Source organism: Neoarius graeffei, chromosome 28, assembly GCF_027579695.1.
Source record: "Neoarius graeffei isolate fNeoGra1 chromosome 28, fNeoGra1.pri, whole genome shotgun sequence".
NCBI classification, from domain to species: Eukaryota; Metazoa; Chordata; class Actinopteri; order Siluriformes; family Ariidae; genus Neoarius; species Neoarius graeffei.
In genome coordinates this window covers 49,035,791-49,050,839 of record NC_083596.1, presented here as the reverse complement: position 1 = coordinate 49,050,839, position 15,049 = coordinate 49,035,791, and the positions used below count along the sequence as shown (strand labels likewise).

Here is a 15,049-nt window from a genome sequence, read left to right as displayed (position 1 = left end):
ACATCCCTCACAGGCATGAAGTCGAGATAAATTTAACAAGGTAAGTTTTGCTAATTTCCTAATGTTAACTGCTTCTGTTTAACCATGAGCCTGTTATCTTCAATTCCATCATCAATTCCAGTCACTGGATAGGCAGCAAGTCAAATTCTAGCTAATGGTAGATGTTTGATATTTACAAAGTATTTTGCTTCCAATTAGTTCATGAGCAAACAATGTGATTGATGTTTTACTTTTTAACACTCCTGTAGAATGTGTTTTCAAGGAAGATTCTGTCTAAAGTAAAAATTTTCAGTACTTTTCCACCCCTCCTTATACATGACAGCTGACTTGTTGGCATGCTAGTTCATTAGCATGCTAATATGAATTGGTAAAAAGACAATGAAACAATTTGTTAAGGCTTCTTGGTTTTAAGGACCTTGTAACAGGGCAGCCATTTTTGAAAAGGTTCCAAGTAAGACCCAACTGGACAGCTACGGTAAGAACTCATAAATATTCAAATTACATTGACTTGTCCTAGTATTGGCCCAGGAAATATTATGTTTCAGCTTGATGTTGTCCTCAAGTGTACAGCTGCGTGGTGATCTCCGGTGAGCACAGCCATACAGAGGCTCCGACTCCAAACCCGGCATATAGCGGCTCGGAGAACTTGGCTTGGAACCTGTGGATGAGCTCCATGTTTTCTGAGACTGCATAGAAGGACAAAGAATTACCAGCATAATCGAGATACACGCCAATCCGTGAGGCTGTAGGCATACTTGGGATTTCTTTGTCCATCTTGTTGTGCCAGGCCGAGTATCCAGATTCGGAACACAGGAGGCTCCAGGATTGGTCGTTGTAGCCAAGGAGGCTGTGCGAGTTCTTGCCTTTGCGGCTGATGCTTTTGTAGGTGACACCAACGGAGAACTCGCCACTCCACTCCACCTCCCAGTAATGACGGAAGCCACTAAAGGGCTCAGAGCACAAGACCTGGGACAAACCGGACACGTTCCAGAGTTACAAAGCAGGATATTCAAACCTAATTTAATCAAAACGTTCAAACTTAAGCTTGAGAAACAGAACAAAAGTTCGAACTTAGACTTTGTATTTGTGTCACTTTAACTATCCTTTAATCTGTATGTAATAAAACATGATTCCTATCATTTAAGATGGCTGCCTGGAAACGATCCTGATCCAGTATTTACACGCTGTGAAGTTTCATTCGTGTTTACAGAAGACCGTATTCCCACCATATCCTAATCACCAGAGACAAAGAACAAAACTGGTTTGGGGCGACAAGATGATTGGTGAGGGAGACTTCCATTACGTAGCTCCAGTGTAAAACCAAAAAAGTAAACATCAGACCACCAACCACAGTTGACTACATACAGAAAAAAGAAGATGATTATCGCCAAAATCCACAAGAAATACCTGGCAAAAACCATCAAAGCGGTCTGGATGCTCTGGGTAAAACTGGGCCATGCGCTTTCGAACCACCCTGCGCTTCCCGTCAGACACGACCAACTCCTTGTAGGCTGTATTGGGGTCAAATGTAAGTCTCACTGTATCTGTTCGCCAAGAGAACATTTCAGAGATCAAGGAGTATTCATTTATACAGGTTCTAAGATCAGGTCTTCATAAACTGCATCATGGTCTTATTGGGGCAATTAAAAAAAATTTAAATCTATCATGAACCATCTTGTTTTGTTAGATTTGATGCATCCAATCCAACACTTATAACTACCATTTACAACCTTAATTCTAACATGATGAATCACATCATCACAACTTACATCTGAGGAAGTCTGCTCGAGTTTTGGGCTCATGAAGATCAGTTTTTGTTGGTGTGGAGGAAACACTATCTAAAAATATTTATTAAAAGTTGAAATTAAAGGAATTCTTCCCATAAAAGGTTCATCTTTGTAGACTAATATTTGTAAGACTTCTAAAGGGAATGTTTAAAAAGGGACATTGGTGTCCTCTTACCTTTAAACCGACCACCAGTCCTGGGGATTAACACATAGACTGGGATGTCACTCACTATAGGTGGAGGATAAAAATGTCATTTATTTTTGATCACTGGCCAAGAATACTTGCTAAAGCTAGGTCACATAAACCAGTGTTTCCCAAATCAGTCCTCTAGGAACCCTTGATTAGACATATATTTCCTGTCCTCCAACAAAAAAAAAATCACAAACCTTGAATAGTAGAGGAGCAGTTGTTGCATTTGCGAGCAGAAAGACAGCAAAATGTTTGGGGGGTTAGAAAACCCTGACATTAATCAGTGTTAGTGTGTTGTATGATGGATCATCAGTCACCTTTTTTGGACAAGTTGTCCAGCTCTTTTTTGCAGATGTCATCCAGGTGTTCCTTCATATCAGTCACAGTTTTGGTAACCTCACTAAAGGAGAACTCTTGGTTGATCAGGACTTTGGGTACCATTGGCTCTGGGGCAATACACAGCACTGGAAAATTCTGCAAAAGTGTTGATTGTGCCAATAATGAATTTGTTATAATTAATTACCAATTGGTGTCCATGTCTCAATCCAGTGGAAATTAGTTGTTACCAATTGCTACCATGTGCAGTTAAGGCAAGAGCTATAAATCTGAGCAACTGCAATGTACATAAAGACATTTTTACTAACAGTACCCAAGCCTTCTTTTGCTATGAGGAGATGCTTTTAATCTCATGCATTTCTGTGGTGTGTCTCTAAACGTATCCAAGAGTGAGTTCCAGTTCTTATGCATGAGCTTCTGAATTTGAAGAGATACCTTTAGATAGTTACGAAACGTGGTGGTGTACCTGGAGAAAATGTATGTTGTCCTCAGTTTCAAGTATATGCCGCAACTCTGCATTTCGCCGCTGTAGCTCCATGATCTCCTGCTCCAGCTGCTCCACATAGTTATCAGCCTGCCGATACGATCAGACTTAATTTATACATTTAGATTTATATAGATAAATGCATTTTGGGAAATAAACAGATGACCTCTTCTTGTAAGAGTTATCGACTTCTTTCGGCTGTGCCTGGTAGGGGTTGTCACAGCGGACCTGTTCCGAATACTTGATTTGGCATAGGTTTTACCCTGGGGTCATTCCGTGCCAACTCACCTAGGGGTCCCCAGGTCACCCTCTCAGATTTTGCTGGAAAAATTCCTAAATGTAGATCTATATGTTTCTACACTCTCTGCAAAGTATTAGCTTTCAATTCCTCATAGTTTCTGAAAAACAGGCCTTTGAAATTTGACCCCCAAAAAGCTAAATTTGCAAAACGTGCTTTCTTCCAACTTCAGGAGCTTATAATTTTAAAATGGATTAAACCTGGAAGCCAATATTGCAGATATTTACTAAATGGCATCCAAATCTTTCAATTATGCCATCAGTTAGCCTCTGGGATGCTTATTTATCACTCTATAGGAAGCCAAAAATGGCTTTTTGGCCAAAATGAGCTAAAATAGGGTGTAACTATACACTGTAAAAAATGTCCGTAGAATTAACAGTGAATTTATGTAAAATCATGACATAAAAAAACTGTAAATACAAAAACAATGAAGCAGTGTGTAATTTACATCAATATACTGTAAAACTCCTAACCAAATGCCACTGTTAATTTAACAGTAAGAATATGTTGAATTGATCATATTTTTTTGTATAATTTACAAATTGTTGTAGTTTAAACACAGACAAACTGTAAGACTAAAACAGAATGTGATGGTTAAAATTACATCATTGCCCTGTTAAAAAAACAAAAACATGCCCACCATTGTGGCTCAGTCAACTAAGGTGTCATACAATGAATCTGGGGACCTGGGTTCAATTCTGACCTGAGGTCATTTCCCGATCCCTCCCCGTCTCTCTTTCCAGCTCATTTCCTGTCTCTGCACTGTCCTATTCAATAAAGGTGAAAAAAGCCCAAAAATATATATATATCTGTCTAGTAGATCATTGCTTGTAACCATCATTTTGAATCATTGTTTATTGTACAATGAATATCCGTAAAATTAACAGTTATGTACTGATTATTGTACATTGAATACCTGTAAAATTGAACATTTTCAAACTGTTGTTTTTACAAGTGTTGATATACCTTACCGTAAAGCCATATACACTGTCACTGTATTTTTTATGGTGAAAAAATGGCAACCACAGCTGCCAGTTTTTCACTGTAAATTTGACAAGGTTTTTTTTTACAGTGTAGGAGCCATTCTGGAAAAATGGATCAACTCAGACTTTTCTCCTTATAACACAGTAATTATATGGTCATTATCTGTTCATAGGTACATTTTTTCCAGGATAACACTGTTAGGTGATGAATTACAAAAGTTTTAACATAACCCCATCTCTCTGAGGGCCCCAAAATAGCCCATTTTTTGCCCCCCAGTTTGACCATGTGGCTAGGGGTTCAGGATATTCATTTTTTTTTTCTAAATATTGTCTCTTATAGGATGTATCTACTGACCAAATTATTTTAACGAACACCCATGGCTTCATATTTAAATCAATTTTTATGTACACAAACTTTTTTTTTTATGATTATTCCATTTTTCTCATATTTATCAGCTTATACCTGTAGGCCTGAAATGGAACTATCCTGGACAGAGGTACTACAGAGTTTTATAAGCTGCCATAAAACAGTTTAGATTGTTGTATCAGAATACCTCTAGAAAATGTTTATTTGAGTAGCATCTCATTTCTTTACTACATACAGATACACACATGTACACTCTATATAATATGCATGTATACAAAGACAAAGAGTCATTTTTACCACTTTTAGAAAACTCCTTAATGCCATTTTCATCTGTCATGACACTTAATATGTAGTATTAAAAGGTGCATAATGTTACATCTTAGAAAACAGATCTTGAACATGCTTAAAGTCATGCTGTGACAGTTGATACTGACGTCCTCCAGATTTTATGTCGGGGGCCTCAACCACACAAAGAATGTGCAGACAGACAGGCTGACTCTGCTGTCCCTAGACTGTCACTCCATCTGGTGGTGTATGCCATAACTAACATGACTTCAGTAAACTGTTAAAGTACTGTTAGACAGGTTTTTAAATAAAACTCCAAACATGTATGGATCATGATTGAAACAATATATTTATGAATGGCAAAAGTACCTAACATTATTACCAGTACTTTATGAGTAGAATAATCAATATTGTCACATAACCTCACTTAAGGACCTCTTCATAAATAATGACCAGTTTGGGCCAAATTACCATTTTCAGTTTCCCATAGATAGAAAACTAAGCATTCTTCAGGCATTCTCATTCCAGAATATGAAAATGTGTATGCCAGTTTATAGATTTGTGCAGTATCACTTTTCTATATAGTTATGTTTCAGATTCATAAGGTCCTGAATATGACAAAACAGTGATTTATGAAAAAAACGTTCATTTACATAAAAATTTATTTAAATGTGAAGCCATAGGTGTTCGCTAAAATAACTTGGTCAGTTGATACATCTCATAGGAGACAATATCAAGAAAAAATTAGAAGATCCTGAACCCCTAGCCACATGGTCAAACTGGGGGGGCAAAAATGGGCTATTTTTGGGCCCTCAGAGAGATGGGCTTATGTTAAAACTTTTGTAATTCATCACCTAACAGTGTTATCCTGGAAAAAACGTACCTATGAACAGATAATGACCATATAATTACTGTGTTATAAGGAGAAAAGTCTGAGTTGATCCATTTTTCCAGAATGGCTCCTATAGTTACACCCTATTTTAGCTCATTTTGGCCGAAAAGCCATTTTTGGCTTCCTATAGAGTGATAAATAAGCATCCCAGAGGCTAACTGATGGCATAATTGAAAAATTTGGATGCCATTTAGTAAATATCTGCAATATTGGCTTCCAGGTTTAATCCATTTTAAAATTATAAGCTCCTGAAGTTGGAAGAAAGCACGTTTTGCAAATTTAGCTTTTTGGGGGTCAAATTTCAAAGGCCTGTTTTTCGGAAACTATAAGGAATTGAAAGCTAATAATTTGCAGGGGTTGCAGAAACATATAGATCTACATGTAAGAATTTTTTCAGCAAAATCTGAGAGGGTGACCTGGGGAGTTTCCAGAAATTTAGGTGTACAAGCAAGTGCATACTTGGTGCCGGTCCCAAGGCCGGATAGATTGGGGAGGGCTGCGTCAAGAAGGGTATCCAGGTGGATACCCTTCTTGACGCAGCCCTCCCCAATCTATCCGGCCTTGGGACCGGCACCAAGTATGCACTTGCTTGTACAACCCCAGTGGCTGGGTATTTTACCAAATCTGCATGTCTTTGAACTGTGGCGGAAACCATAGCACCTGGAGGAAACCCACCCAAATTGGTTTCTTCCAGGAATTTTTTTTTATAAGAGTGCAAGAGTAAAATCAGTCAGACAGTTTGATAAGACTCTCATTCTACCTAGTGTGTTAGCATTTAAAGCTTTTCAAGAGGTCTGTTCCATCAGGCAAGACCGGAACAATAATTCAGTGTGTTTAGGTGTAGAACAAATAACAAAACAAAAATGACGACTGAGCTGGGAAGGTCTATTGTCAGATGACTTGCCTGTGCCATGGCAGCCTGCAGGTTAGCTTGAATGAGTTGGCAAATCTCAGCATGCCAGCGCTCCACAGACTGCAGCATCTCGCTGAAGAGCTTATCGCTGGCCACTTGGGCTCGGTGAGCATTACCCTATAGCCAGGAGGCAACAGAAAGCATGAGTTCCTGTTAATTCTTTACTGGTCTATCCTCAGGACACAGAGCACACATTTGTTGTTTATTATTAATTTGCAACCCAACATTGGTTTATGAATAAAATTGCAACCAAGCTTAAAAGCAATTCAAGCATTTCAAATATAATTCAGACCCCACCAACTGAAAAATTGCTTTCCACAAATCACTTTAGGGTCTCAACCCATGATTTAAGAACCATGACTGACTAGAAATGTAGATAATACATTGCCAACCAGAGACAACTGTAAAGAGATTATTCTATTGGTTATAGTCCTGGAATCTGATTACCTAATTGCTTTTGGTGGCATTAGACAGCAAAGTGGCTGAACAATGCATGCCTACCAATAGATGGCTGCAATGGATAAATCAGTACTTGAAAGTACTGTAGTCACTGAACTCACCTTGAGAACATCCACATTGTGTCTGAGGTCCTGTAGTTCCTTCATGCGCTCCTGGATAATATGCTGGACTTTGGACTGGGTCACCACCAGCAATTTCTAAAGAACATTTGCACCTGTGAGAATGTATTTTGCTCTTCTAAAGGATATGGATTTATCCTTGCCAGGATCATGGTGAATCTGGAACCTATTACAGGAACACTTGGCCCAATATGGGAATACACCCTGGATGAGATGGCAGTCCATCACAGATCATATACATACATTCACATACTCATTCACACCAAGGGTAGTTTATTGTATGTGGAAGAAAACCCATGTGGACCTAGGGTGACTACCTGCTCATAAGCCCAAGGGGGGACAAGGGTTATGTTTTTGAGGGACAATGTGGGACGCCGCCCCCACTGCGCCGCGCCGGCTGCTGGAAGACTCACAGATAGTGGTTTACCCATTTCTAGCACATACTACCTTACATGGTATATCAATAATACCCTATTCTGCTGTTATTGGTGATGTATGGTCATGAACAGGCCACCAAATGTGTGTTTTTTTAAAATAAACATTCATAATATCTTGACCATTCAATTATGACTTGACAGACACATTTCCACTTATGATTTACTGAAGCTACTCAATTTTATTTATTTTCCATTACAATTTATTCACTTTAAATCAATCATAATATAATATTGAGTCTGAGGCTTTGCAGTGCATGTTAGGGTTTTGCTGGGATTTGAACCTGGTTCGTTGGTGTGATAATCCAGCAAACCCCCACTAGGCCACCAGGGGGATGACTCAAATGCAGAGGCGTGAGGCGGAAGTAGAAAAAGAATCAAAAGGTTTATTTAAACTATATACACTATATACAGGGCAAAACAAAAGACAAAAAAAAACCAAAGAGTATAATCCAAAAGAAAAGCAAAGTGCAAAAATTCAAAAGCTAAGAAGATCAAAAAACACAGTACAAAGGAAACTGGAGATAAACATAACAGCACAAAGACTCTGTGACAAGAGGACTGAACTAAGGGGGTATAAATACACAAACTAATTAAGGACACAGGTGAAGATAATTAGGACTAACACAAACACAAGACACAGGAACAGTGGCGGCCTCTAGAGGCCAAAATAAACACGACATGAAAAGGAAATAACAGCGGCCTCTAGAGGCCAAAACAGTCCTAGTCCTAACAGGACCCCCCCCTCTAGGAGCGTCTCCTGACGTTCCCAGGGCGATCCGGATGGGCCGAATGGAAGTCCCGACATAGTTCTTTATCAAGGACATCCCGAGCAGGAACCCAGCAGCGCTCCTCAGGACCATAGCCCTCCCAGTCCACCAGATATTGCAACCCGCCGCGGACCCGGCGGGAGTCAAGCAGGCGATTCACAGTGAACACAGTCTGCCCCTGGAAGATGCGGGGGGGTGGGGGGTTCCTAGGGGCAGGGGCATACGTAGACGTCAGTACGGGCCGTAACAGGGAAACATGGAAAGTGGGGTTGATCCTCAGAGTCCGGGGCAACTGGAGCCGGTAGGAGACAGGGTTCACCCTGCGCACCACCTTGAAGGGGCCAATGTAGCGAGGAGCAAGCTTGCGGTTCTCCACCCGCAGTGGAAGGTCCTTAGTGGACAGCCAAACACGCTGCCCAGGGCGGAAAGCGTGTGCAGGTCTTCTATGGCGGTTGGCCTGAGTCTGGTTGGTTCTGGAGGTCTGTATGAGGGTCTTCCTGACCTTGCTCCAGGTCTTGCGACACCGTCTCACATATTGGTTGACCGAGGGCACCCCCGCGTCCTCCTCCTGGTCCGGGAACAGAGGTGGCTGGAACCCGAATTGGCACTGGAATGGCGACAGCTTGGTGGCCGATGACTGCAGGGTGTTGTGGGCGTACTCCGCCCATGGCAGCCAGGTGCTCCACGATGTCGGGTTATCCATAGCCAGGCCTCGCAGGGTGGTTTCCAGGTCCTGGTTGAGCCTCTCCGTCTGACCATTGGACTGTGGGTGAAACCCAGAGGAGAGGCTGGCAGTGGCTCCGATGACCTTGCAGAACCCGTGCCACACTCGGGAGGAGAACTGGGGCCCTCGGTCTGAGACGATGTCCTGTGGAAGACCAAAGACTCGGAAGACATGATTAAACAAAAGTTTCGCAGTTTCAAGAGCAGAGGGGAGTTTGCACAGTGGTATGAAGCGGCAGGCCTTGGAGAATCTGTCAACTAAGACCAAAATGACCGTGTTACCTTGTGACTCAGGGAGACCCGTGATAAAGTCGACTGCCACGTGGGACCAGGGACGCCGGGGAATGGTCAGAGGATGCAGGAGACCCTGGGGACGCTGTCGTGGGTTCTTGGTTCTGGTGCAAACCTCACAGGACAGGACAAATGACCTTACTTCCTTCTCCATGTTAGGCCACCAGAAGCGTCTTTTCAGGAAGTCCAGGGTCCTCCGAGCTCCCGGGTGGGCGGTGAGAGGGGAAGAGTGACCCCACTGGAGAACCTTGGCCCGGGCTTGATGTGGGACGTACAAGAGGCCTGGTGGCCCCGTCCCAGGACCGGGGTCCTGGCGTTGGGCTCGTCGGACAGCCTCCTCAATACCCCAGCGGACAGGGGCCACAATCCGGGACACAGGGATAATAGGCCCGACTTCATTCTCCCTGTTAGTGGCAGAGAACAGTCTGGACAGTGCGTCAGGTTTGGTGTTCTTGGAGCCGGGGCGGTATGAGAGGGTGAAGTCAAACCGACTGAAAAACAGGGCCCACCTAGCCTGTCGAGGGTTCAGTCTCTTGGCTTGCTGGAGGTACTCCAGGTTCTTGTGGTCAGTCCAAACCAGGAATGGATGTTGTGCTCCCTCCAGCCAGTGCCTCCACTCCTCAAGGGCCAGTTTGACCGCTAGCAGTTCTCGATCCCCCACATCGTACCGGGACTCAGCAGGACTCAGGCGGTGGGAGAAGTAAGCGCAGGGGTGCAGCTTTCCTTCCGAACGTTGAGAGAGCACCGCGCCGACACCACTGTCCGAGGCGTCCACCTCCACGATGAATGGTTGGGAGGTGTCCGGGAGAACCAGAATGGGTGCCGTGCAGAAGCGGTCCTTGAGGTCTTTGAACGCCTTTTCTGCCTGAGGAGACCAGCCATAAGATCCACCTGTCCCTTTGGTGAGGTCTGACATGGGTGCTGCCACAGAACTGAAGTTCCTGATGAACTTGCGGTAGAAGTTAGCGAATCCTAAGAACCGCTGAACCTCCTTAACGGACTTGGGAGTAGGCCAATCCCGGACGGCCAGGGTCTTGGCAGGGTCCATTTGGAGTTGGCCTGTCCGTACAATAAATCCCAGAAAGGAGACCTCGGGAACATGAAATTCGCATTTCTGGGCCTTGGCGAACAGATTGTTCTGTAGCAGCCTCTGGAGAACCTGGCGGACATGGTGGCGGTGCTCCTGCACGGTCTTGGAAAAGATAAGGATGTCGTCGAGGTAGACAAAAACGTATAGGTTAATCATGTCCCTTAAGACGTCGTTGATTAGGGCCTGAAAAACAGCTGGTGCGTTGGTGAGTCCGAAGGGCATCACCTGGTATTCGTAGTGCCCAGACGGGGTGTTAAAGGCAGTCTTCCACTCGTCTCCCTGTCGGATACGGATGAGGTGGTATGCGTTCCGTAGGTCCAACTTGGTGAAGACGGTGGCGCCTTGGAGCAGGTCGAAAGCTGTGGACATCAGCGGAAGGGGATATCGGTTGCGCACAGTGATCTTATTCAGGCCCCTGTAATCAATACATGGTCGGAGCCCCCCATCCTTCTTGCCGACAAAGAAGAAGCCGGCTCCAGCAGGTGAAGTGGAGGGTCGAATAAACCCAGAGACCAGGGCATCTTTGAGGTATTCCTCCATGGCCTTGCGTTCTGGCTGAGAGAGTGAAAACAGTCTGCCACGAGGAGGGGTAGTCCCAGGGAGCAAGTCGATGGCACAGTCGTAGGCCCGGTGCGGAGGAAGAACGGCGGCCCTGCTCTTGCTGAATACCTCCTTGAGATCCCAGTACTCTGTGGGAACTTGAGATAACTCGGTGAGATCAGGGGGCTCGGCAGGAGACACAGGAGAGCTAGAGAGCAGACAAGAGGCATGGCATGCAGGGCCCCATTCCACAACCTGGCTTGTTACCCAGTCTATGCGAGGGTTGTGGCGAGTAAGCCAAGGAAGGCCTAGAATAACTGGGAACTCAGGTGAAGGAATATTTCTTCCTTGTGACCTTGAGACTGGAGGAAGACTGGAGAAGTAACTTGAGTGACTCTTCCATCACCTAACGCTTGGCCATCGAGGGCAGACACAGACAGAGGGACTTCAAGAGGTGCAGTAGGTATATTGATGCTTTGGGCGAAGTGAATATCCATAAAGTTCCCAGCCGCCCCTGAGTCTATCAAAGCTTGACAAGAGTGGACAGACTCACCCCAGGAGATGGAGACCGGGATGTAGATTCCTTGGCCAGGGAGTCCGGGAGAGAGGGTAGGCCCCGTCACAACCCTCCCTCGGCTGGACGGGGCGGTCCTTTTCCCAAGAGTTCGGGACATGATGCTCGGAAGTGACCAGGCTTGCCACAGTAGATGCAGCACTTGTCCCTCCTTCTGCGCTCCCTCTCAGATGCGGAGAGGCGAGTACGACCCACTTGCATGGGTTCTGGACAGTCACTGAAGGAGGTAGACGGTCTCCAGGTAGAGGTAGGGAGGCTGGGGGGGCTCAAGGCTTGGTGGCGTTCTCTCATCCTGTTGTCCAGACGAATAGCATGTGAGATGAGGGTTTCGAGGTCACTTGGGCATCCAGTAGAGGCCAGACCGTCCTTGATGGGGTCAGACAGACCATGGTGGAAGGCTGACACCAGGGCAGTCTCGTTCCATCCACTTACTGCTGCGAGTGTTCGGAACGAGATGGCGTAATCTGCGACGCTTCCTCCTTGCCGGATGGACATGAGCTTTCGGGCTGCGTCGGTACTGATGTCTGCCTGATCGAAGACCCGAAGCATCTCTTCAGAAAACAGCTGGAAATCAAAGCACTCAGGTCCCTGTCTTTGCCAGATAGCAGTAGCCCAGGCTTGCGCCTTACCAGCTAATAAGGTGATCACAAAGGCAATCTTGCGGCGATCCGTAGTGTAGGTGGTAGGCTGAAGCTCAAAGGTGAGTTGACACTGGGTAAGGAACTCTCGGCACTCACTGTGCTTGCCGTCATACCTCTGTGGTGCAGGAAGGCTGGGTTCGCGAGGTGAAGAAGGCAGCATTGCAGGAGGCACTGGAGCAGGAGTGGGAGCTGGATCAGGAGCAGGAACTGGATCAGGAGCAGGAACTGGATCAGGAGCAGGAGATGCAGGCAGAGATGTCAGCTGTGCCAGGGTTTTCCCAATTTGCTGAAGCAGTTCCTCGTGGCGAGCGAGGGCCTCACGTTGGCTGGTGAGCGTACGTCCATGAGCGTCCATGGTCGCTCCGAAGCGTGTCAAAGCTGCCATAATTCCCTGAAGGTTGGCCGGGTAGACAGTTGAAGCAGCCTCTGCTGAGTCGGTCATGACGGAGTCTTTCTGTTAGGGTTTTGCTGGGATTCGAACCTGGTTCGTTGGTGTGATAATCCAGCAAACCCCCACTAGGCCACCAGGGGGATGACTCAAATGCAGAGGCGTGAGGCGGAAGTAGAAAAAGAATCAAAAGGTTTATTTAAACTATATACACTATATACAGGGCAAAACAAAAGACAAAAAAAACCAAAGAGTATAATCCAAAAGAAAAGCAAAGTGCAAAAATTCAAAAGCTAAGAAGATCAAAAAACACAGTACAAAGGAAACTGGAGATAAACATAACAGCACAAAGACTCCGTGACAAGAGGACTGAACTAAGGGGGTATAAATACACAAACTAATTAAGGACACAGGTGAAGATAATTAGGACTAACACAAACACAAGACACAGGAACAGTGGCGGCCTCTAGAGGCCAAAATAAACACGACATGAAAAGGAAATAACAGCGGCCTCTAGAGGCCAAAACAGTCCTAGTCCTAACAGTGCATCAGTACAGCAGGAATAGAGACAAGTCTCCATTTAGTTTTCAGTGGATTAACAGGAATTGTAGTGGCTCAGCACCACAGAAACAGTAGAAAAAATGTCCTGCCCGATATGATATTGCGTGTTGGACAGTGTGATACACACTCGTCACCTCTGCCGCAGTCACTTTGTCAGCTAGAGAGTCGTTTTTAGGTCGGAGGAAAGCATCCATAGATTTAGACGTTTCTTTCTGTTGCACACGTTTCTTGTGAGTCTCCGCGAGCCTGTGTCATTTCACATCGTATTCCCCGCCATGTCCGATTGAGAAAGATGTTTTGCAAAGGTCACAAAAAGCCCTCTCGGTATCCCCCTCAACCCCTTTCAGCCACAAATATTCATTTTCCCACTCTTTCCTGTACATACACCTTCTCTTTTTAACTGGAGGTGGCGGTGCCTCACCTGCCATCGCCCCGGTACCTTTCTCCATTTTTTAATATGAAAGCAATGCATGCGTTGCACCTGCGTCCCTCGTCACTGTCTGTGCACGTGAGTGCGGTGTCATGGCAACAACAAAAAGTTGACAACAACCAGTCAGTTGTGAGGGGTGTGTGTGTGGTTTTGTTCTACAGTCTATAGTGGCGACGGTCGTGTGCTGAAATGTCAAGTAATATTCGTTTGGCTGCCTGGGTGGCCCGGGGAGAGCGACATCCCCCTCAGCAAGCATCGATTATGCGGGACACATTCTGAATTTGCGGGACGCATAAATTCGGCTTCAAATGCTGTACGCGCACGCGCTATGCGGGACAGGTGGTCACCCTATGTGGACCTAAGGAAAACATGCCAACCTCCACACTGACAGTAACCCGAGCTCAGGACTGAACCAGGGTCTGTAAGCTAATAGGCAGTGATGCCCTTACTTTAACCCGTACAAGAACCAACTTTAAAAAAAAAGGATAAATAAACAAGTGTTACACTACTTTAATCTTGTCTAGTCAGTTAATTTGGGCAAATGAGGTAGAAAAAGAAACAAATCTGTACAGTGCCACACTGCTTCAACAACATTCTTCATTCTTCAAATCAGCAAAACCCATAAGTTCTCTTTGAAGCCTACATAATTCGCCAACCATAGAGCATTTGTAATGTCTACATTACTCAAATGTCTTGACATGCCAGTTAGCCACTGAGCAATAAAAAATGTTTCTATTTAACACTTTCATCTCACATAATTTTCACATGAAACTCTGCAATTAGCAGTTCCTGCAATTTCCTTCTGACCAGCAAGTTTTGATCAAACTATATTTAAAAGTTAGAGCTGTGTATTTGTCTGTCAGTACATGTTGGTTTTTATAAAGCTGTCTTACTTGCTTTTCGGTACGCTCGTCCTCAGCACTAACCGTGTTGTGACCACGGTGCTCCCTCACCGTGCAGAAAACACAGATACACATCTGATCCGATTTGCAGAACAGCTCCAGGCTCTTCTCATGCTGTGGACAGATCTTACGATCTAAGTGCCCCATCTCATCGACCAGCTTGTGCCGCTTGAATGTGGCTGACTCATAGTGAGGCTTGACATGTGTCTCACAGTAGTATGCCAGACACACCAGGCATGATTTGACTGCCCGGTTCCTTCGGCCTGTGCAGAAATCACACAACGAGTCCCTTTTGAGGTCTGGAAAGGGTGTTAAAGCTGTTAAAGATGAGTGATGTTCATGATGACCAATGCTGGGTACGTTGCGGCGCAGGATGGGACGAGGAGTAAAAGTTGCCCGACACTCTGGGCAATTGTAGACACCCAGGTAGTCTGATTGGTCCCAATACATCTTGATACATTCCAGGCAAAATGTATCTCCACAAGGGATGGTGATGGGGTCCTGCAGTGTATCAGCACACAGACAACACATATTGGAGTCTGCCATGATTTACAGGAATTAGTCCAATGAAGGGACAGGAAGGAACAAGAGG

The 15,049-nt window shown here is 44.9% G+C and overlaps 1 protein-coding gene across 4 annotated transcripts; it reads right to left on the bottom strand.

The window, feature by feature from the left end:
• Nucleotides 1-391: 391 nt before the first annotated feature.
• Nucleotides 392-15,011, bottom strand: ftr84 (finTRIM family, member 84). 4 transcript variants are annotated; one of them, XM_060913042.1, is made up of 10 exons: nucleotides 14,449-15,011; nucleotides 7,096-7,191; nucleotides 6,527-6,652; nucleotides 2,780-2,887; nucleotides 2,295-2,451; nucleotides 1,963-2,016; nucleotides 1,770-1,838; nucleotides 1,408-1,544; nucleotides 756-966; nucleotides 392-686 (listed from the first exon to the last, which is right to left on the bottom strand). In XM_060913042.1, the coding sequence occupies exons 1-10, from the start codon at nucleotides 15,001-15,003 to the stop codon at nucleotides 559-561; spliced, it is 1,641 nt and encodes a 546-aa protein (XP_060769025.1). In that variant the 5' UTR covers nucleotides 15,004-15,011; the 3' UTR covers nucleotides 392-558. The 4 variants fall into 4 exon arrangements, with proteins under 4 accessions (XP_060769025.1, XP_060769023.1, XP_060769024.1 ...); XM_060913040.1 differs by having other exon boundaries at nucleotides 392-966; XM_060913041.1 differs by having other exon boundaries at nucleotides 392-966; nucleotides 1,408-1,511.
• Nucleotides 15,012-15,049: the final 38 nt, after the last annotated feature.